The sequence below is a fragment of the Tetrao urogallus genome, assembly GCF_951394365.1.
Source record: "Tetrao urogallus genome assembly, chromosome: 1".
Taxonomy (NCBI): domain Eukaryota; kingdom Metazoa; phylum Chordata; class Aves; order Galliformes; family Phasianidae; genus Tetrao; species Tetrao urogallus.
In genome coordinates this window covers 133,830,908-133,854,321 of record NC_136813.1, presented here as the reverse complement: position 1 = coordinate 133,854,321, position 23,414 = coordinate 133,830,908, and the positions used below count along the sequence as shown (strand labels likewise).

General features: G+C 36.1%; 1 protein-coding gene across 3 annotated transcripts in view; it reads left to right on the top strand.

The window, feature by feature from the left end:
* ERC1 (ELKS/RAB6-interacting/CAST family member 1) overlaps window positions 1-23,414 on the top strand; it is a gene marked incomplete at both ends in the record, with an annotated part of 276,770 nt that overhangs the window by 70,538 nt on the left and 182,818 nt on the right. For 2 of the 3 annotated variants that reach the window (XM_079549731.1, XM_079549732.1), the window contains 4 exons: window positions 1,291-1,365; window positions 3,424-3,579; window positions 7,374-7,541; window positions 14,434-14,601. In XM_079549731.1, coding sequence (XP_079405857.1) covers window positions 1,291-1,365; window positions 3,424-3,579; window positions 7,374-7,541; window positions 14,434-14,601 — 567 coding nt within the window. Of the gene's footprint in view, window positions 1-1,290; window positions 1,366-3,423; window positions 3,580-5,305; window positions 5,390-7,373; window positions 7,542-14,433; window positions 14,602-23,414 lie in introns of all 3 variants that reach the window. The other variant, XM_079549730.1, reaches the window with a different exon arrangement.

Genomic DNA, 23,414 nt, shown 5'->3' with positions numbered 1-23,414 from the left:
GGATTTTGTTGTTATTACCATTCACAAGCTTAAACTTGAGAAAGTCTCCTTGTGCCAAACTGATGGAAAATTCTTTCTGTGGCCCTTGTCACATGGCTGCACGTTTCTGCCTGGCTCATTTCAGCAGCTGTGTAAGAATATTTATTTTTAATGTAGTTAAGTAATATTTTCAGTATTTTGAAATTTCTATACTACTCTATACCTTTCTTGTTCAGATAATTGACTACCATATGACTACCATAAAGATGTTATCTCTTCCTTTCCCATCTCTGTTGAAAACACAACTTTGTGGATGGCTTTTTGGATTTGTCTTGCAGGGGTCTTATGGGAGTGTGTGGTTAACCTACGTGCATGTAAACAGATGGTTACATTAACTGATATTAGTTATGCTATAGGCACCAACGTACTCTTATGTCATATAATACATTCTAAATGTATTCGTGTGCCTACACTGAATATTAGTGTTGATGTAAGGATAATATTTTGACAAAAATAATAAAGTAGAAGTTGCTGTTTCTCCTGTATTTACACTTGTTTGGTTTGAAATATGTGCCTACTTTATATGAGAGAACAAGCTGTTTTAGCGTTCTAGCATTTTCCATTTTATTCCATTGAGAGCCCTTTGAAACATGCTAGGTCTTTAAATTCACATAAATGGAAATATCACATGGACATTTCTAACCTCCTGTTTGCACGCTCCGATCTTCTAGAACAAGGTGATATTCATTTTTGTGCTTTGAGCTACACTCTAGCTCCAGCGGAGAAGGATTTTCATCACATGCCATTAAATGTTGCTGATATGCGGTAAAAAGTTTTTAAAAGTTATCAGCTGCACTCTAAAGCTTGTTGAAACCACAGCATTATTGTTTTCAGTACACATCTAGTTAAGTAATGGACATATATGCCTTCCGTGAGAATATACTAACAGTTTAGATTAATCTAACAGAAGTTAAATTAATACTAACAGTTTAGATTACCAGGCAAATGACAGATTTATTTTAGTATATTCAACTACCTTATCAACAGTTTATTCGGAGGAAGTAGATGGTCAGATATGCAGTTTCTCATTTCTTTTCCACTGTGATGATGGTTCTGTTCAATGAGCTTTTGTATACTCTTTTTTTTATTATTTCATGTAAGAGATCATAAAACACATGAACTGGTAACTTCAGAAAGCAGCTAAATTATGCCATAAATCAGAAAGAGTAGGTTGTAGTAATTTTGTTTGTATTTGATAAATGGGACAAAATGCCTTTAGGCTAACTTTTGCTTTGTTTTTTCCTCACATAGGAGATACATCGACGGTTTGAAAATGCTCCTGACTCAGCCAAGACAAAGGCTCTGCAAACTGTTATTGAGATGAAGGTAAACAGTTGCATATAGCCAGCAGGAGAGAATATTCTTTGTAAAATGAGTTTTCATAGCAAAATAGACTGCTTCAAATGCCATATACTTCTGTCAATCTCCTAATTTAAAAAAACATATATATAAATACATATATAATTTATCAGTATTATTGTGCATCTTATAAAGACCAGTGAAAACACAAAACTACTTCATGACACAATAGAAACCTGTTTGTTGTCTGCTTATGGCAACATATCCAGATTCCTTTCAGTTACCAAAGAGCCTATTGTGTTACAAGAATGAGGTGATGGATTGTTAGGTCTTTATGATGATGTGGGTTGCTTTCTTTTTAAAGTATCAACCTTTGAAATGCCATTTTTTTTTGCTTTTTGTCTATCAGTGATGTTAGCAATCTCCAACTGCAAAATCCACTTAAAGAACAGGTTGTATAATTGGAGTGGTGCCTGTATACTATCTTAAACCTAACTTTTATGAGTGAATTTGTGATTGAATTCTTCAGCCGTTAACTCAGATATCTAATGGAGCAATGGCAATTTGCCAAGAGCTCAACTACAGGTGGACTATGTAATCATATTTCTTATTGGATCGCCCATAAAGTACATCAAACAAGCAAGGTCTGGGCAAATACAATTGAAAATGGGAAACTGTCTTTGCAAACTGTTTTCTTCCATTATCATGCCCTCCTTTTCTCCCACCTTCTGTATCTGTCCCTTTTTCTTTTTCTTTCCAACTTTTCCCTTTTTTCCCTTCCAACTCATTCCATTCCATTCCATCTCAGTATTTTCTGTAGTCATTTCTCGTCTTTTTACTCTGGAGCCTTTCTTCTACTGTCTTTCTTTTATTATTTTTCCTTATGATCCATAGCAATGAAAACTAATTGACCGTCTGGTAACAATAAGCAGTCTTATGATCTAAAAGGAAATATAAGTATTTCTTGGAAATGATGTGAGGGCTGAAATTGAATACTCTTGTAAATTACAACATAGCACTTTACCTTACTGTAGTTTTTTTTTTGTTGTTGCAAAAGTCTGCCTTACTGATTTTAACTTAAGCATCAAAAATTAAGCATCAAACTACATCTTTATAATGGTCCATTGGAACAATGTTAACTCATGGATAAAAACTTACATATGAAGGTCTTTCATGCTTTTATTCAGCAGTATTTTGATTATCAAATAATATGATTAAGAGATGGTCTATGAAAAAAATGGGGGATTGCTTCAAATTCAATCCATATTTCAAGAAAAACGAAATATTTTGGAAGAACAGAGTTAAAAAAAAGAAAGAAAAAAGGAAGGAAAAAAAGACTGCCCTAAAGATAGCATTTTGTAAATGCACATGCGTGTAAAAAGTATGTGTGGAGCTCTGTGTCCTAAATTAATCTATTTCTGCTGTTCTAACAAATAACACTTCAAAAGAAATGGTAAAGAAAATAGATTGAAAATCTCTGTTCATTCTTTAAAGCCATGAGGATAATGGTAGGTAAACTTTCTCATTGCTCCAGATGTATGTATTTTAGCAATGGAAATGTTTTATATTTTGTGTGTATTATCCAAAACACTTCAAGAATCTCTGCTATTTCATCACTCAAAATTAGATTGTTTCATCTCTTCCTTGCTTAAGATATTTTGTTCTCCATTTATGACCTCACTCAAATTACTAACAGCACAAACTGTTTTTTTCCTGTCATACTTGCAGTCATGTTTTGCTGCTCATTCAGTTAGAATTAAATTTCTCTGTTTTATGCTGGACTTAGCATTACAAGGCAACCTTTTCTCATAGTCCTTTATATATTCTTTGTACGCTGTGTCCCTGCCCCTAGCCATGTTTCCTTCCAGTACTAAAATCTTGCTTTCCTTGAAAGGTATAAAAACAATTGCCTCTTTGTGTGCCCAGCCAGATGCTACGCAAAGAGGTATAGATTGATTTATGTAAGAACTTGAGAAAATTTCAAGGGTGGATACATGCCCAACAGATTATTTCATTTATTACTCTTATGGTATATTACCAGAACATCTAACTGTTTTACTATCTGTCTCTTTTAATCCTTTTCAGGATTCAAAAATTTCTTCCATGGAGCGTGGCCTCCGGGATTTGGAAGAGGAGATTCAGATGTTGAAGTCAAATGGAGCTCTGAGCACAGAGGAGCGTGAAGAAGAAATGAAGCAAATGGAGGTGTACCGTAGTCATTCCAAATTCATGAAAAATAAGGTATTGAGAAAGAGTGACTGTAGGAAGACAAAATGAGCCAAAGCGAACAAATGGAATAAATCTTCATACTCAGTTAAGGAAAGTACTTAGGATCTTGGTTCCCATTCTAGCTCTGTTGGATAGAGTTTGTTTGTATATTGCTCTGGAGCCACTAAAATAACTTATAAATATTAAAAAGAATTTGAAATTCAAATTTGAATATAGTAGTTCAGTAGAGTCAGTGGACCAAATTCTACTTTTACTGCCACATTTGTAACTTTCTTTTATTCCAGAAGTATTTTGTGTGCATCTATAGAATGTTGATAATCCATTATAGCTACAGGTTTTGTCTGCTATCCTTTAAAATGTAGCCTACTGAAAAAAATACGATTCTTTTTGTCACCCCTTGAATATATTATCCTTTATACACAAAGGCTAAGAAGAACATCAACTGTCAGTAGAATTGCTTTCCATTACCCTCCCCTTCTGCTAGTGGAGTCAGAATGTTAGTATATTCTACAACAGCGATCATGCCAACATTAATTTATACACTTGGGGTTATTTGTGTCTTAGGACAAATGTAGCAGTGAGATACGTTGGTCCTCAGGAATAAAAATGAATGCAGACTTGCTGTATTGTCATTGTATAGCTGAAATTGTACAACAGACAGATATCAGGTGCTTCTTTTTTTCTCTCAAAGAAGTGTTTCTTAGTGAAGCCTAACATTTTCCAATGGATGTCTAGGCCACCTCATACAGTAGATGTAGGTATGTTGTCAGTAGTTCTGCTTTTCTTAGTTACCTTGTGCATACTTTGTAAAAGCAGTGCACAAATCTCTGAAACAAGAAGCTGAAAATTTCTCCATGTCACAAATAATTCTAACCTATTGTATTTGTCCTGCTTGAAGTTACTTGTCTCAAAAAAGAATGCTGGAGGAAGTTTCTTGAAAAAGTATTATGTGACCTAAAATAGAAACATGTACGAAGTATGTGTTTCTTTAAAAATAGCCACATCTGTTCTTTTATACTTCATTCTTTTATCCCACTGCATTGCCTCTAGAAACTAAAGGATAGCTAGTTCTGAATTGGGAAAATGAAGAGGCAATTTTCTTCTTTCTTTTCCCTTTCTTTCTTTTTTTCCTTCCTTCCTTCTTCCCTTGTTAGTAGTACTCATATTTATTCTCCTCCTGTGCATTTGCTTTTGTGTATCTACTTAGCTGTATATCTATCAGCTACTCTGATATTTTCTGGGTCTCTTCTGTTTGCCTGAACATCTTGTTGTCCAGCTCTGTTTTGTAAGTGTACAAAATTTGTGTTTTTCTTTCTTTTTTCTTTCTAGTATTGTATTGTATAGTCAACTGTGAGTGTACATTGACAATTAACTTTTTTTTTTCTCCTGTATTGCAAAATCTCCCTTTACTTGTCCTAGTTTCCTCATGAATTCTAGTTTGAAAACTGTTGGGTGAAGTGCCCAATACTTTACATATATAAACATAACCATAAGTATGCATTTTTGTTTCATAATCAAATGTTTGTCCAGCAGCCTGTATGAAATCACAGAGACATACAACATTTGAGAAGATTTAATGAAGAATAGAAGAGAAAAAGAGTGACCAATGTTGATTCTTCTATTCAGTTCTTTGTCACTTTTAGTTACTTCAGTAACTTTAGTTTACTCTTTAGTTGCAAGAGGCTAAGCAAAAGATGATTATTGATAAATATTTAAAAGCATAACAATGTCGTGACAGGTAGAGCAACTGAAGGAAGAGCTAAGTGCCAAAGAGGTTCAAGGGGAGGACCTGAAAAAAAGAGTGGCTGGTCTCCAGGCCGAGGTCTCTGCCGTAAGATTTATCTTTTGTGTGCAGTGGCCATGCACTGGGGCTTTCTAGCTCTCTTGCTTTCGGGGTAACTTTTCTTCTCTTACCTTCTTTACAACTGTGTATAACCATAGGACTAACAGCCTGCTTGGCCCTGTAGCTGCCTTTGGTTCACATGGTTCTGGTGTCCACAACATCACTCTTCAATTGAATATTTCTATTTGTTTTCTTATTTGCTTTTTAATGATATGATTCATTCTTAGCAGTAAGATATTCCCCTCTCTGTAGCACATTTTGAAAAGTATTCAGCACCCATTGTGGTACCAGACTTTCAAAGGGACTTACTTTCCCCAGTAGGATAAAAATAATTTGATAACGTCTCACAATCATGTGCTGAACCTTCTTAACATTCTTTCACAAGAAAATGGACGTCGGAAGCTGAAAATATCTTAAAAACTGATTGTTTCATTTTAGCAGCATGAATTTTCCTTTGCAATAATTTTATTCTCAAAATAGTGCATTTGCTGAGTGATCATATAATCACAAAGAGATGAGAAATGTGAGCTCTTAATGCTGCCTTTACTTCCTTTGCAACTTGATTGGATTCCACTGCATTCTTCCTAGAGAGCTTTAGTACACTGGCAGTGTGAATTTACTTCTCTGAAACAGATGTTTAAAAAGAACTATCTGGAAGTGCCATTTGGGAATTTTAATGTAAAGGAATGTGGTTTGCTTCAGATTAGGAAATTTCATCTAAACACTAGTATGTAGGGTAAACATTTCTTCTAAGATGGCCCACAGAGAAATTGTTTTTTTAAAGAAGGAGCAAACTGTCTTAAGAAAGATATAATTCGTGCTACCTAGTAATTGAAAAAGTTTGTGTCATCTAAAGTTTTTAAGATTTTTCTGATCAAATTAAAAAAAAAATCCATCACTAGCAGTAAACAGTTTAAATCATCCCAGTCATTCTGCTGAATCTAGGAGTACTGCACCGCTGGTTGTATTGGTCAGTAGCTGATGGCAGAAATAACCCTGCTACATCAGTACTTTTGTATCTTCCTTAAATAAATGGTGAATTCATTCTGTGGGCATATTTGCTTTTAGTAAAAAGTATGAAAAAAACATCCTATTATGTCTGAATTAAGTGAAAGATAAGCTACCTAACAGTTCTCTAAACTAATTATCCTTCTTCCTTCTATCTCTTTCCTGCTTCCATATCCCATTGCACGATGGAACACACTATAGTTCTTAATGAAATCTTTTCATGCTCTTTTATTACTCTTTGGTAAAGAATGTAGCCCTGATTACTGATACAGTGTTGGCAAGATAAAAGCGCATTTACCCAAGATTTCTAATTATTTTGATTTAATTTACATCTTATTTATAGTTTATGTCAGTTTAATTTTGTTCTTGACACATTCCCCAAAATTGAAGATGACTTGGACAGTTTTTTTTGTTCATGACATTTTAAACATTGAACGTTAGCACTTTTGGGATTAGCGTGGTGTGTTTTTTTTAGTGTCACAAAGATGTTTAAGTTATAAAATGGAAAAATTCTAGTTTTTGGAGAGATGTCCATCTTTGTTATGTAATATACAAGAGAAACCTCTAGATATCTCTATCAAGAAAAGATACTTTTCTTGATACTACAGGGTAGGAGTACGTTCCTGTTACGATTTTCCTTCACGATGTTAAAAACTTTTCCTTGCTAACTAACTGATTTTGGTCAGTACTCTGAAAAGTGACTAGGATTGACTTTGTTAAAAGCCATTTTTAACTGTAAACGTTCTCATTCCCCCGTTTTTCCCTGTACCTTCTGCTTATGACAAAAATTTTTGCTGGCCTTCCATTCAAGGTAACTGAAGACTTCAAAATTCCGAGACAAGTTAAGGATATCATACTGTTTGTTGGTACTTATGTGAATTTATCTTTACTTTTGTAGCAAAGACAAAAATTGACAATTATTTTTTTCTTTCTGTATCTTTTCTTTCTTTTTCAGATTGGCCAGGTGAAACAGGAGCTGTCACGCAAAGACACAGAGTTGCTAGCCTTGCAGACAAAGCTGGAGACCCTCACAAATCAGTTCTCTGACAGCAAGCAGCATATTGAAGTTCTGAAAGAGTCTCTTACAGCTAAAGAGCAAAGAGCTGCCATTCTGCAGACGGAGGTAAAATGGGCAATTGTGCACTTAACTGACTTCCCATAGAGCAAGAGATAAAAAGTATATTCTTTTTCTTCCTGTTTCAATTATACAATCCCATAATGATTTGCTATTCCTTGTTCTGAGCACATTGTTTCTTTGCTTATGTGCTTGGTTTCTCTTGGCCAAGAATTGAGGGTAAAGAAATGTGTGAAAGCGCAGATGTGTTCCTATGGATAAATGCACAGGTGTACAATATAATCCAGTAATATTATTGTTCCTGGGCACATCTGATATTGGAAGTTGCAGTGCCTGAGCTAGGGGAATTTATTTTCAATGACTTTGTAGCTAGAATTGAGAGAGGAAAAAAAAAAACCCAAAAAAACAACACAGCAATATTTTTGAATATCAAATGGATGATAAGTATAGCATATGCATTTATTGCTACTGGACGTTCTTGAAGAACAAGTTTGGCATGTTGTGTGAAGACAGCATTTGTGTCTTCTGCCATGGAAAACTGTAGTGTTAGGTGAAGCCCAAAAGATGGCAGTCATGCATCAAAAAATATCTGAATTGTTACAGCTAAACCAGCAAAAAGCTAAGCTATAGAATAAGCATACAGAAAGTTTGTGGCTAACACTGGTAGAAAGATTGTGTGTTACAAGAGTGTGAGAGAATTTATTTGCACCTTTTACCTTTGTTTAGCCTTCCTTCAGCCATGTTCAGTGACTCTGAGGGTGTACGGGGCCTTAGCCACCTGCAGAAATCAAATTACACAGAAAATACCCTTTGATGTAAAAATGCTTTTCTGATTATTCTCTGGTTTATGATCTGATTATTCTGATTTATGTAAAGACTGAAATGATATTTCCTTCAATGCAGTAGGGGTGTAGGCATAACAGTGAAAGACTAAGTGAAGCAGGTCTTACTGAGAGAAACTATATTTAGCTATTAAACATAACTGAGGTAGGGAAACAAGGCAGAGAGAATCCACAGGGTCATCTCCAGATCAGAAGCAAAGGCAGCGATATTACAGTTTAAGTACGAGTTGAAAATGAAAACTATGTTTAAGCTTGGTTATATTAACAGACCATTTGAGATAGGCAAATAATTTGGGATGACTGAATGTGGAAGTAGATATTAGGTTAAAAGTAATTAAAAATAAAAAATGCAGCTTTTCATTCATTATATTGATTGAAAGTAATATAAAAATATTAAACTACTGAGTATTGTGAGAAGCTTACAAACAAACTTACTGGAAACACATTGTGTAATTTAAACAAAATATTTAAAAACTAAAAGACATTGTTATATAACCTTGGGAGCTACTCTTGATAGTTATTCAAGACATTTTGATTTTACTTTAGCTGAAGGCCGCAGTAGGTGTTTCTTTTTAATGTAGAAATCATTTTATACTATTCTATGACTTGTAATATTGACTAATCATTGAAAATATTTGCTGATTTCTTCCAAGTGAGATTGTAATTTACAAAAGCAAATCATCTCACTGTATTTCTGAAACATGACATGGCTCTCTTAATAATAAAATGTGCCTGAAAGGAGAGACAGCGAGGGTTTCTACTTTTTGCTGTTAGGTTATTTATATTGTTTCCTTCCAGATATTATAACTGAAACACAACATCTACACTAACAGAGAAAGACAATTTTCTGTCTGTCTTCCTGTCTTTGTCTTTCAGTAAGTAGTTGCTATGGAGTTAAAACATTAACAGAACTGTTTCAGCATGATGCTTCTCTGATAGATTTAAATGGATTATGGAGCTGTGAATGGTATACTTTCTCTGGAAAAGTGGTTGAAATACAGTCTAGTGCATTTTCCATAGTAAAACGTAGCAATCTGGTATGGATTAAACACATACAAAGTGCCTTTGATTCATCAGAGTATTCCATTGTATCAGCGTTAAGTTGAATATTTAGAATTACCTATTTATGTTCTGAGAAATTTTATGAAATTCCAACAAGATATTTACAGTTTTTGAAAAATAATCACATCTTTGTCGTATTTGCTGATATTCTTGACAGAAAACTCAACAATTAAATCATCTTACTCACCTTTCTTCTGTCTTCACAAGAGACCCTCTCAAGCATAAGTTGGAAAGATATTCATAAACTGCATCATTAAGATGCTCGTTGCATCTTGTGAGACAGCCCTTTCTTAAAGCAGTGTTCATCTTTCTATAGAATATTTTTTGATGGAGATAGGATAGGAGCATAAGATCTTGCTTGGTCTCACTGTATTCTTGACAACACTGGCTGGTGCTAAAATATCTCCATAGCTTATCTCTAGATGCCTGGAGAATGTGTGAGGAAGAAAAGAGGTGCATTTTCTGCCATATATTGGCAGAAATCTTCATAAGGGAATGATATTTTACAGTCATTTTAAAATAAACATTTTGACAGAAGAGTGCACGGCTTCATGAGCCTTTCTGTTTTTTCTTTAATATAGCTTCAGGGAGGCATGGCAATACCTACCTTGGTGCAGTGTATCAAAGATGGATCTGATACCTGCCATTACCAGAACTACAAAGAACGGTGTCTAATTTGTGGCATGTTTATCTTTAAGGCTATTGGGTGGAGAGGATATTGTGGTTAACTTTTCAATTTGTGAGGGAAACTATAAAAATAGTTCTAAATGTGTATAATCCTTTTGTAAATGAAACAATCCAAAAATATTTATTTTGGCATTCTTCCGTATAAAGTTTGTATTATACCTCAGTGAACTCTTCAGCTTGTTTCAGTGCTATCTGGTACATGGATTCAGTGAGTGCTTAGACTAATCAGTGAGAATTTTCTGTTTTATGTACTGCTCGACATGATACTGTAATTGGTCTATTCCATATGGTAAATTCAGATTTGTATCTTTAAAAAAAAAACAAAAAACAAACATTAAGTCATCAGCAACAATATTGTTTACTTCCAATGTCTTATTAGAATATAAAATACTTTATAGGCCTTTCTTTCCTGGGGCTTTTACTTGCATTTAGGAATTTGAATAGACTCTCAAACGAAGGAGGAGTATATTAATGGGAATTGGGTGTCTCTAACAAGATCTCTGCTGACACCTGCAAATATTCTCAGTTCAGAAAACTGAGTTTGCCACGTTAAAGTATTTAATACCACGTGCTAGAGATTGTGGAAGAAGAGATGAACTGTTTTCTGACGTAAGCAAGCCCTGAAGGTAGTGTCCTCTATTGAGCTTACAGGGCTAGCAAGAAGCGAACAGCCTCTGCACAAAGCCTCAGCTCTGCAAGGTACTTGTGTAATTGAAACTGTCCAGAGAACTAGGAGCTGTACATTCGTAAAGAATTTGCCCTCAGCTCTTCTACAGGCCTGACTGAGTACTGTGGTCATTGGATAGCAAGGTGAAAAGTCAACTCTAACATCATTCATAAGAAAGATCAATGTCAAAAATAGAGAATGAAGTCCTGGGAACAGCTGCTGTATTCAAAATCAGTCAGTAAACATTTCTCTATTGACCATGCTATCAGGGAAACAACTCAATTTGTGTTTCTAATTTGTTATAGGACGTCACAGAAATTATTCTTTTTAACACGTGGTTTCAGGTGCATGATACTTCACATAGCAATATTTACAGTGATGTAAATGTAGCATTTCACCCCACGCACTAAACACAGTGTTCCATCATCTCCTGTGCATTTCTTAATTATTTCTGTATTCACTTCAACATCTGTCTTAAAAATAGCTGGCACTTGTTAGAAGTCATAGCAAGCTCTTAACACGTTTCTCAGTAGATATTCTGTCCTTTTTGCTGGCAATAGTGTAGAGATAGCAACAAAGAATAAATGCTTTGCATTTTGCCACTAGAAAGAAACCAGGCTCTGGATAAAAGGTATGGAAAATTGTTCCTTCTGATCTGACTGAATGGAGCATGGCATTATTCATGGATCTAAACAAATGGTTATGCCGTGGTTTGTGCGGGTGACTCACGAAATTAGACAGAAGAATCAATCAATCTTGGAATAAATTATTGTTTTTTCTAGACGTTACTGACAATTTCATGAACCCTACTGCAAATTATTAGCATAGTAATGATAGCCTGATTTCTACAGTACACTAGAGATGGTGGTTAAAATGAGAAAAAACACATGTGGAACCTAAGCCCTGTTGTCTCAAGCTCTTCAGTGAATTCTGAAACTCACTGTGGACTTTTTTTAATCTAATTACAGATTCCAAGATAGATATTTTTTAAAGGACTTAAGAATAAATGTAGTTTAAATATTATATTATTTCTTATGCTAATTGTAATAATTGGAGTTACTAATGTTCTTTTCTTCTTGGAAATTCAGAATTCCCTATGCTGTGTGTATGGCTATGTAGTTTAGGAACAGTTATGGAGTATAATTTACTGCTACTGCTAAATTCTGTGAAGGCAGATCAGTCATTCAGCACAGTTTTTCATACGTTTGTTACAGTGAAGAAATTGAAAATTCTTATGTATGGTACCTGGATGAGAAGAGCTACCTGTTGTAGCTAGGAAGGCTATTGTGTTGAAGATGGCAACTGATGTGCTTATTTTATTAAAGCTTCATGGGAAATTGGGCGGTATGTGCAGGCAGAGTTAGCAACTGTGTTGTTAAGCAAAGGACTAGCAGTTGCCTGAGCTGTGCTGCGAGACTTAGTTGCCGTGCATAAAGTCATGGCACACTATTACTGTGAAAGCAGTTAGGTTAACCCTAGGTTAAGACAATGCCATCCAGGACGGAGAAGTCAGGAGAAGGGGTGTCAGCACCTCAACAGCTGTTTGCCCGGTTGTTTCCAGGTGCAGAACAAATCTTAAGCTGACTTTGTTGAAATTGGCATCACCTGACTCCAACAGCCCTCAATTCTTGTCACTGTGGGAGGATGCCATACATAAACCAAGTTGACATGAATAAACAAGTGCAGTGTTCTGCCAGGAATAGTGTTAAGGTAATGACTGTGTGTCCTGCCAGCCTTTGAAAATATTCCTGAAAGTGTTTTCTGTGGTTTCCTAGGCAGGGACCTCACACAAATAAAACCAGGAATGCAATTTGCTCCAAACCGTAAGCTAATACAGAGTTCAAAGAGAATAATCAATCAGAAAATGGAAAGCTTTTGTGGATAAATTTCTGTTTGCGGATGTTCTGTGTTCCCTTAATACTGTAGGCATCTGGAATATCTTGAATATTTTGTAACACAAATGTTGAGGCTGTGGATTTGCCTTTGAGAGAGATTTTCAGTTTCCCTTTAAGTATGAATGAAAATGGTTATTAGCTTGAATATTAAGTACATGCAGAGGACATACCTAATCAGCCTCTGTGTTAGTTTAAAGAAAAGAAAGCTAGCTCTACCTGCTAAACTTCTTGTTACAAACACTGTCAATTCTATATATCATATTTGGGTAGTGCTTGTTTCTCTGGTATCACTACAAAATGTACTCCACACACTATTTGCTAGGTGAGAGGTTAGGAATGTGCTTTTAATAATGCATGTGTAAGTGGGAAAGCTTCAGACGTCGAGGTGGCAGCAGGACTGTGGTGCTGCTCAGAAGATCAGGGCAGGCCTTTTGCCCCACGGCAGGAACTCGTTGCTCTGTGTAAAAGGAATCAGACAAAACAACAGTGGCTTTTGTGGGTATAACGTGCTGTAAATGGAGAGCCTTAGAGGCAGGTTTTCCATTAGTAAATTGAAATAAAGTGGAATCAAAAAAGCACATTAAAACTAAATGTTGCTCGAAGTGCCACAAGCAAAGTGTCTACCTAAACTGTTTCTCTAGCCAGAGTTGTCCACGTTGTCTTTTCAGTTCATGTCTCTGCTATGTACAAGGACCAAGAAATTCAGTGATTACCCTGTTTACTTTGTGTGACTGATGTCCTGTAATGGCTTCAGCTAACAGGAACCAAATCTGGTACTGTCAAATAAGATTAGCAGCCAGGCTGGCAGGTTTGAGCTCTGTGTGAATGTCGAGTGGATAGGGGTCAGTGGGTTTCTTTTGGTCTCTTGAGCAGGTTGCTGGTGTTGGATTTCATGTTCCATAATGGTCTTTGAGATTAGTCTGTGCTCTGTGGTGACCTTTTTCTTCTCATCAAATTTGTATTCAGATAGCTCTGAGTTCTTCTCCCATTCCTTTTGTGTTGCAGTCTGTGTGTTTCATTTGTGCAAGACAAGTGTAGAAGGAAAAGTTTCCCAATGTACAGTTTTGAAGTTTGAGGATACCACAGAATTAGCAGTCTTTCAAAGGTTGTTGAGACTATAGGAGCTTCGTTTCTTTGTCCAAATAGCACCCACAATATCCTGTTGTATGTCATTTGTTCCATCTTATCTTTAACACAAAGCTGCATCCTACAGAAAAAAAGCACCTTACGTTTAAACTAATTTGTTGCTATTTAAGTGAGAATATTCTTAGCCTTTGTAAAGCAATCTGCATCCCATATTTTGATCTGAAGTGGCCACTTTCATTGTGTCCAGGCTGAGCTAAGACTCTCAATAAATCTAGACTATAAAGTGACTATTTAGTACTAATATTCCGAATTTAAATCTCTTAACATTAGTAGCGTTTCAAATAAAAGAGTCAATTTTCCTACATATATGAGAACCTCTGCTAGCTAGGTATGGTGCTAGCTTCTACTCTGAAGGGAAAAGTACCAAAATTGTACTGCATTAAGACTGAACTATGTTAGAAGTATAGTTCTGGATATAATTTGGGGGAAAAAAAACCCAACTGATTATTTTCATCTTCTGGTCTCCTACTACATGTAACTGATTGTGAACTGAAATATGCTGAAGTCTCAAATTGATGTTAGTTTTCAGAATCTCTTTGAAATTTGTCAGCACATGCTTCCTTGTGGGAGTGCAGTTTATCTTTGTAAGAGTTTTCTCCTTCAGTGCTAAACAAACCCTGTTTCTGCATGTCTGAATCTAGGTGGATGCATTACGCTTACGTCTGGAGGAGAAAGAGACCATGCTAAATAAGAAGACAAAGCAGATTCAGGAGATTGCAGAGGAGAAAGGCACTCAAGCAGGAGAGATCCATGATCTCAAGGATATGTTAGAGGTGAAGGAACGCAAAGTTAACGTTCTTCAGAAGAAGGTAAGATTGTAGAGCTCCAAGTCAGATCCTTATCTTTGATACATCCTGATTCCTAAGCCTGTCAAGAATTTACTTTTTCTGTGTTTATAAGTTGGTCTCATCATGTCATGGGAAGATTGTAAATGATGAATATCTGCTTAAAATTTTGAATTAAAAAATAGAAAAAATTCAAAGCAAATATTGTTGCCTTGCAGTGTTCCAGATGCTGCTTTTGGTTCCACTTCACTATCAACGTTGACTGCAGTAATTGTAGAAGGGCACATCTTAAGGAAAATCAGTCCTTTCACACCAGCCACTTTAAAGCCATGCTGATTTGAAGCATTGGGTGGTGGGTGATGCTGATATCAGTATGTGAATAATTTAATGGGGATTTGTAGCAATAGAACCAAATGGAATTGTTCCTCTTTCTGAGACAAGTTAAGAATTCAGTAGATGTAACTTTAATTAGGAATGCTGCTTTGTCAATTTTAAATTTTCTCAGGAGCTACTGGAAAAGGATAATCAGATTTCAGACCAACCTACATATCTTTCTGGATAAGAACATGTAGAACTTGTCAATGAAATCAGGCAGGTCTGAATAAGAAAATGTAGACTGTCAGAAATTGGAGAGATTTTCCAAAGGATGTTAAACCCCAACGCAATGAATGATAATGAATGATATTTGCAAGTCACACACAGTATTTCCCAAACAACTGCTTTTTTTTTTTTTTTTTTTTTTTTTTTAATTTATGAATTTGTATGTATATGTTCTGACTGAAACTGCTCTTGGATCATGTGTTCTATATATTATGCTGTGAATGTGCTTTTTTTTTTTTTTTTTTTTCCTCTTTTGTGTATTTTTTCCCTACACCCTGTAGCAATTTTGTGAAATTATTGTCATTTTAATAGTTCAGAATATTAATTAATTTGGTGTGCCTGGCCAGTGCCTTTTCTTCTAGTACGTACCTATAAATCATGATGGTTTAGGTCATGTTCAGTTCCATTACAGCGAACTCCACGTGGGAATGAAAGTTCAGCTATGCAGTTTAGCCATAAACCAGTCATTAATAATTCTAGATCAGTCTTATTCCCTCTCTGAACAGTATCAATTTTTGGCTTTTTTTCTTTTTAGGAACACTTACAGACTTCTAATTTTTGTACTGTGCTTTTGCTTTGTTTTCAAAATTGGTCATGCACGCTCCAAAGATTGATTGAGATCCCAGCTGAATACTTAACCAAAACGTAGGGAATCTGACCTTTATGTAAATGTTAAATGTCAGTGAGGTTGTTTTATTCCATTGACTCTTACATTGTTTTTTTCATGTTTTCTTATTTGCTCTACTTAACTCTTCAGAGTGTTCTTTCAGTGGTTCATTTAGTAGTGATGAAGGTTCTGTTTTCCCTGCTTTTTGTTTTTGGTAATTGTTTTACTTCCTGAAGCCACTGTAATCCATATTAAGAAAGTGTCATCTTTTCATGAGGCTAGCCTATTTTGTGAGATTTGTTCCTTGCTGCTTTCAAGTAAAGTTATCTGGTCTCTGTGGCTAAGTAAGTAGGGGACCAGACCTTTAGACGTAAAGACTTTGAACTTGTGTTCTCATATAGAAGACTACATTGCTGTAAAAAAAAGTGATTTAAGTTGTTTTATAAAGTATGTTTATAAGCTTCTTAAACAACAAAACATAACCTGCCTGTAGAAGAACATTCTTCTTACTGCTAGTTAGGATCGCACAAACATTGTAGTTTGCTATTGCCATCAGTTTGTTGCAACCATTTCCTATAACATGAACAATTGAATTGCAAGGTTTTAAATCCAAAGATATTGTTTTCAGTTCCTCTAGCTGGCAAACCTGGAATGTTTTTATGGAGAATTCAACTGATGGGACTAACCATTTCAAGCTTTAACTCAGTTTAAAATAGTTTCATCTTCCCCCTTTGAGACTCTCTAAGATAACAATTAGTCCTTAAAAATCTTGTGTTCCTAACACTGGAAATAATGACTTGTTCAAACCTGCAGCATGGATCTGAATGTCGGATTGTGCAAATTGGACAGAAAAGAGCAAAGTGAGTATGTCCTACCAAAGATGTGTGTTTAGAGTGAGTAAGCATATGCCTTCTCATTTGAGACCAGATAATATTTTACCTTAGTAATACACCTGTGAACAAGCTTATTGTCTGCTTTTTACATTATTGAATTGTGAACACAGAAGGGGGAGTGCTCTGTGGTCCTCCGTGATCATGACAGATGATCATGACAGATAATCAGCCCAAGGAGGCAGAAGAAAGACGTTTGATGCATTCTCTACTCTTCTAGGACTGATGAAATAGCAACTTTATTTCAGAAGCTGTGTGTCTTAATAAGAAGGGATTAGTAGTATTTCCGTAAATATCTGTTAGAAAAAAAACATTCTTCAACACATTTTATACCAGGGAACTTGATCCAAACACAATTTAGAGATTTCAAATACCACAAAACAGATGTGAAGTCCTCACAGGCTTTTGCCAGCTTCTTTATTAAAATTGACAGCCATGACTTCAAATATATGTCCTAGAGGGTCATAGAGGACCTGACCCTCCATGGGTCCTGATCCCCTGAAGGGATATCAGATCTCTGTTGCTGCCACTTCCTTCATTCATACCTTTATTTTACAGGTTGGCTGGTCATCACTGAGCATGACATCAACAAAGTTGAAATGTGTGTTTTTTAAGAAAATTCCAGGAGATATTTTGTCCAGGTCGCTACTCTGTCTCAAGGATGCTACTTCTCAGGAATTAAGGAACACAGAATTGTAGAGGTTGGAAAAGACCTCTGGAAGTTGTCTAGTCCAACCACCTTCTAAAGAAAGTTGCCAACAGTAGGATGCACACAAAAATGTCCAGGAGGGCTTTGAATATCTCCAGAGGAGACTCTGTAACCTCTTCGGGAAGCCTGCTCCAGTACTCTGTCACTTACTCTTCTGCTTTGACTTTCTACTTCTCAGAATCTGCTAAGACTTTTAACAGCAGTTCAGTCCAGTTCAAATGATATAATGTCTTTTTTTTTTTTTCTCTAAATTTACAGTTAGTAAGAAGTTTTTAGAGTAGGAGTCATAATTTTGGATGATGCAAAACTTGGAGGAGCGGCTGACACGGCAGAAGGCTGTGCTACCATTCATCAAGACCTGGACAGAGTAGAGAGGTGGGCAGAGAGGAACCTGATGAGGTTTAACAAGGGCAAGTATAGAGTCTTGCACCTGGGGAGAAATAACTGTATGCATCAGTACATATTAAGTCCTGAGCTGCTGGAAAGGAGCTCTGCAGCAAAGGACTTGGTGGCCAGCACATTGGCCATGAACTAGCAGCGTGCCCTTGTGGCCATGAAGGCCATTGGTATCTTGGGATGCATTAAAATAGTATGGTCAGCAGGTGGAGGAAGATCCTCCCTTCTACTCTGCCCTGATGAGGCTGCATCTAGAGTACTGTGTCCAGTTCAGGGCAAAAAAAGACAGGGATCTCTTAGAGTCCAGCAATGGGTGACAAAGATGATTCAGAGCCTAAGTACTTCTCCTAGAGGAAAGGCTGAGAGATTTGGGACTCTTCATTCTGGAGAAGACTCGAGAGGAGATCTCGTCACTGTTCATAAACATCCAAAGTGTAGGAGTCAAGTCAATGGGGTGGGCTCTTTTTGGTGATGAGAAACAATAGATCAAGGGGCACTGGGCAGAAATTGGAACACAGGAAGTTCCATGCTAATGCAAGGAAGAACTTCTTCACTGCCAGGACTGATGGAGCACTAGAGCAGGCTGCCCAGAGAGGTGGTGGAGTTTCCTTCTCTGGAGATGAATTCAAGACCTACCTGTGTGACCTGCTATAGGGAACCTGCTTGATGATCTCTAGAGGTCCCTTCCAACCCTTACAATTCTGTGATTCTGTGAGTCCATTTCTTCATACTATCTTCAGCTCTTTGTTAATTTGGACTTAAAGGTGAATGATTGCCAAACGTATCTTAGAGTTTATTACAGCAACTTCAGCTTCAGCAAGATTTTCCCGCTCAGAAAAGGCTTTACTCTTGAGATATGATCTTTTTTGATCATTCTAAGCTGTACAGCAACATTTGCCCTCATAGATCCAAAAGCTTAGCTTCTAGCAGTCTTTTCAATGGCAGATATCCTTAGTTTACAGCTGCTGGTGGAGGTGACAGTATACTCTTGAGGCACTTGCACAAGGAATATACTTTTGATCTTTTTTTAACTCAATCTAGGTTAGTTGTTGCAGATGCCATGTTGTAGCTTGAGGTACACTCCAGCATTCTTCTTTATGATTTCCAGTGAGCAGATGTTTTACAGATAAGTTGAGTGATATGGACCCAGGGCTCCTTGTATGGCCTTACCAGTGCTAAGTGGAGGCAAATGTCACCTTCCTTGACCTGCCAGCAGTAGTCTTCCTTTGTGCCTTTTCTTGTTATTTCTTGCTGTTAGAATTTTCGTTAGGAAAGTGTTAATGATCTGAACATGGTTTAGTTGTAATGTAAGGATTGCGTTGGTATATTGGCCAGTTACTTTCTTCTTCTTTCCAGACTTACAAACACTTTAGCACACACTCTGGCACTTTGGCCATGTTGTATCTCATTCTGTGGATGTTAGTAGCTTTGTCAATGGAACACTTCTCTTGTAAGACAGGTCTTTTTTAATCAACATGGTGGCACAGGACTCATTGGCTGACTAAGTTCCTGTCTCAGAGTTTCCACAGATGTATGTTGAATCCTTCCTGCTGTGCCTCTGACATTTTTCACTGTGTCCCGGAGATAGCAGACTGTGCTCTGCATGATGTATCTGTTCTTCGTAGAATCCCTGAGGTGTCTGGTTTTCCCTTCCACTATGGAGATAAACTTTGTGTTTGGGATACTTGTGCCTCCACTCTTTGAGTCACTAACATCTAGTTCCTTGTTTTATCAGTGTGCAGATCATGATTTTATCATGCAGGAAATTGGGAGAAAGTTGGAGCCTATTCAGTTTCCTTTTTGAATGTGATCTCTGTAGTCTCAATGGAGATGTTTCTGAGTACAGTTTCTAGGCTCTGTACATTAATAGTGTTTAAATTTAGTAATATTAAATTATTTTTCAGTCTGTTTTTTTTTTTCACATCAATTACAGTGAAACATTCTCTAATTCTACAACATGCCAGAAATAGTGTATTTGGATATCAAAGATTATTCATGAACACCTAAGCTTCCAGTCGATTTTTTTTGAAGATATAAAGGGCATGAATTAACAGTTCTCTCTTTTAGTTAGATTACATTACATTATCTGTTCTTTTTATGATTCATTGTGCAATTATTTAGAAAAACACTGCCCTTTAAATCTAAAAAGCTTTTATTGTTAGTCACCTAAAAATTAAGATACGTGGAGGATCCCAAATATGCACTGCATACAGTTATTTTTACCTGTATATTTTAAAAGTAAATCTCAAGGTTGCATAAAACTCACTTTTATTAAACTTCAGTGCAGTGAAATCTGTAAGAGAATTTACTTGTATACTTCTAAAGTGCACTTTGAAGATATGATTGGTAAATTGTATGGAGTATGAGACCTAGTGAAGAAAACAAAATTTAAATTTGAATGATCGATATTAGTGCCCATTTTATATTATTACAGTATGGCGTGGTTACCAATGCAGTAACTGTGTTAGGAGAACCTACTGGGTTCAAAATAAATGTTATGCCTGGATATGTTATATATTGGAATTTATATTTGGAGCATATGTTCTTTTATTTTTATATAACCCCTTCTTTTTCATGTGCACCTCCTTTTGTAAAATAAGAACATCTGGATCGTATGTAGCATATGTACCTGTAGTCCCAGAAGGATAATATTCTATTCAGAAATCAAGTGTTCTGATGTGTAGGAAAGGCGGCAAGCCAGTTTCTTGGCATGCAGTTACATACAGAACCTTATCTTATACGGATGCTATTAAAGAATCTTTCCTGTTGCCTCTAGTAACTTGACAACTTGTTTTTTAGCTTTTTTTTTTTTTTTAAATGAATATCCACATCCATTCATTTTAGATAAGTAATTTCAATCTGGAAAAGGAGACAGGACTGTTGGGTTAATGATTTCAGTTCTGCAGTTCAGCTGATGTAGCATGCTAATGTAGGGTTATTCAACTGATACGTGTTGCTGTAATAGTGTTACATAAGATGGATAGCACCAGCAAAGTTTTGAGAAAACTCCATGGAGTTTCTGGTATTATCTGTGCTCCAATGTTCCAAAGAAACTGAATCTCTGAACCACAGTTCAGCAAATTGTCGTATATGGTAGGAATCTCTTTTTTTTTTTAGTATCCCTCAAAGAGGAACAGTCATTTTTTTTATGTCCTTCTTGTGTCTTGAGATAACCTCTTGATTGGCAAGACAGAGCATTACTCATAGGTAGTGGGTCTGACAGATTTTGTTTCTTGAAGGCATCTGGGAAAAGAGCCAACTTTGGGGCCTCTTGATTTCATTTATAAATTAAATGTAGTTTTTCTGGCAAGATAAAGCTAATAAGCTTTGTTGGTGTGTTCACTGTCATGCTAGACAAATACAAACTTTCCTATGATTGAAGAGGCAGGAAAAGCAAGGGCGTATGCTTTTTTTGAGGTTACTTACATCAGTCTTCCTCAGATAGCTTTTCATTGCTCTCTAGGTTGCAAGACTTACAGAGTTTCCAACATTTTAGTTGCCACTAAATGGCTGTCCAGGCTTATTCTGCTCCTCAGGGGATTGTCTGAGCTGTGTCTGGAATAGACATTACTGAATAGACATTACTGATAGACCTAGCGAGCTTAGTGATCTTCACTAGGACAAGGAATGAATCATTTCTTGGTATAAATCAGTATTTTCCTGTTTTCAAGAGTGGGTTTTGAATCCACTAGGATAGGGAGTGTTCTAAGGTGGGGTTCTGCTCAGTATTTGTGCAGTCATTAGGACTGTTTTAAAGCACAAGTATATAAATAGCATTCAAGCCTGTGATTTCACTTGCTCAAAGGATAAGGAAACTTAATTCCAGTATGGAGTAGTGTCACCAAGGGCAACTAAGATTGCCTTGTCCTAAAACAGGACAAGTTTCATAATTAAAATGCTCCTTAGCATTATGAAGGGCTTGCATACCTTCAGGCAAAGATGAGTGAAGGATAGTTTTGAACACGGGACCACTCTTCCATTCTTAATGCGCAGTTGAGTTTGAAGTGATGGTTTACCTAAAGCAATCAGTGGTATAAAATGGGAAAGAATATGATCAAATGATGGTACTAATTTAAAATATTGGATTCTTATGCTCTTAGGCTTTTTTCGGAACACAGATCATGAAAGAATTTTATTAGTAAGTTTGATATTTTTGTCAGCTATCAGTGGACGCGTTCTGAAGTAATTCTGTAAAAGAAATAATAGCTAAATACTCAGGAATATAGATCTACACTCTTGTGATTAGCATTTAGAGTAATACATTACTCCTCCCTTCCTATTCATCACTCATGCTTCTTGAAAGGAGATTGAAACAGTAAATAACAGTTGTTTGGACATGTTTTACACCAGGATTTTAAAAATCTCTTATTTCTGAAGCATTCCCCTCTGATTTACCTTGCATTATTTCTTTGATCCTTTTGTTAAATCAGTGCTTTGGACAATGTAATAGAGTATCTAAATCTAAGTTTCATTTACACTCTTTGTTCAAGTTGCACAGCTGTCTTGCTTGAGTGATCCTAAATGATAATGTAAATGAAAATGAAATTTGCTGTGAGGAATTCCTTCTAGTCAGCGGTAAATCCCATGTTCCCGTCCTGTCCGTTGGCCTGCCTCGGTGTTTCATCTTCTTTGGTCCCTTATTTCCATTCTTTGCTATTGCAGTGCTGGGACAAGTTAAACCTTTCCATTATTCATGTCTTTTCTCATCAGCCATTTTTTCTGTTTGTTTTTCTGTTTGTAGCACCGTACTGCTAAAAGTATGTCACTAGTTATGGTACACTTGCTCTGTGTAGAACCAAAATAAGAATCTAAAGCAAGTCAGGAAAATAGCTTAAGTAATCCTGAGTAAGAGACATTAAATTGCCATAGAATTAACAGTATTTGGCAATAATAATCAATGAAATACTGTACTTGGGGTTTAGCCAAGTTTAGAAGTTTGTTTCATAATTTAGTAAGTTTTTCACTTGACATGTTTTAAACATTATGTAGTCTTGTAAAGCTTGACCTACTCCAAAAGGAATGTCACAATTCCTTAGTTTTACCCTGCTTCTGAGAAAATAGCAGATCTAAGCTAACATTTACTGGTTCCAAATTTTCCTTGCTTTATCAGCCCTTTGTAAGAAAGAGACAGAGACTTCCACAGTGAAGTTGTTTTGGTTTTACTTATTTTGAACATTTGAGTACTGTCAATATTAAAGTATGCTTAATTATGGTTTATTTGTTTGGTTTTTTTTTTCCTGTAGTGAATTTTCCTAAATCAAACCTTTATCAGCGAAGCCTTTTCTAGAATTTGGTACAGAAGTGAGAAAATGCCTCTAAAAGAATTGGTTGTGGGGTTTGTTTGTTTAGGCTTTTGTTGTTGTTGTTGTTGTTGTTCTTTTCAATACATTTATGGTTCTTAGGAGAAAAACTTCAGAAAGCAGTCACAAAGATTACTTCATAATGTCAGGACATTGCTGAAAGAAGAATTGGCATGATGCTATTCTGTACGATTAGTCCAAGATTTCAATTAAATGGATGTTACACAGAAATTGATTGTGAAATAAGTTAGATGATTTTGATTATAAGTTTTCAGTATAAGTGACACTTTAGTGCATATTAAATAAATGAGTAAGATTTAGAATCGTAAAATCAT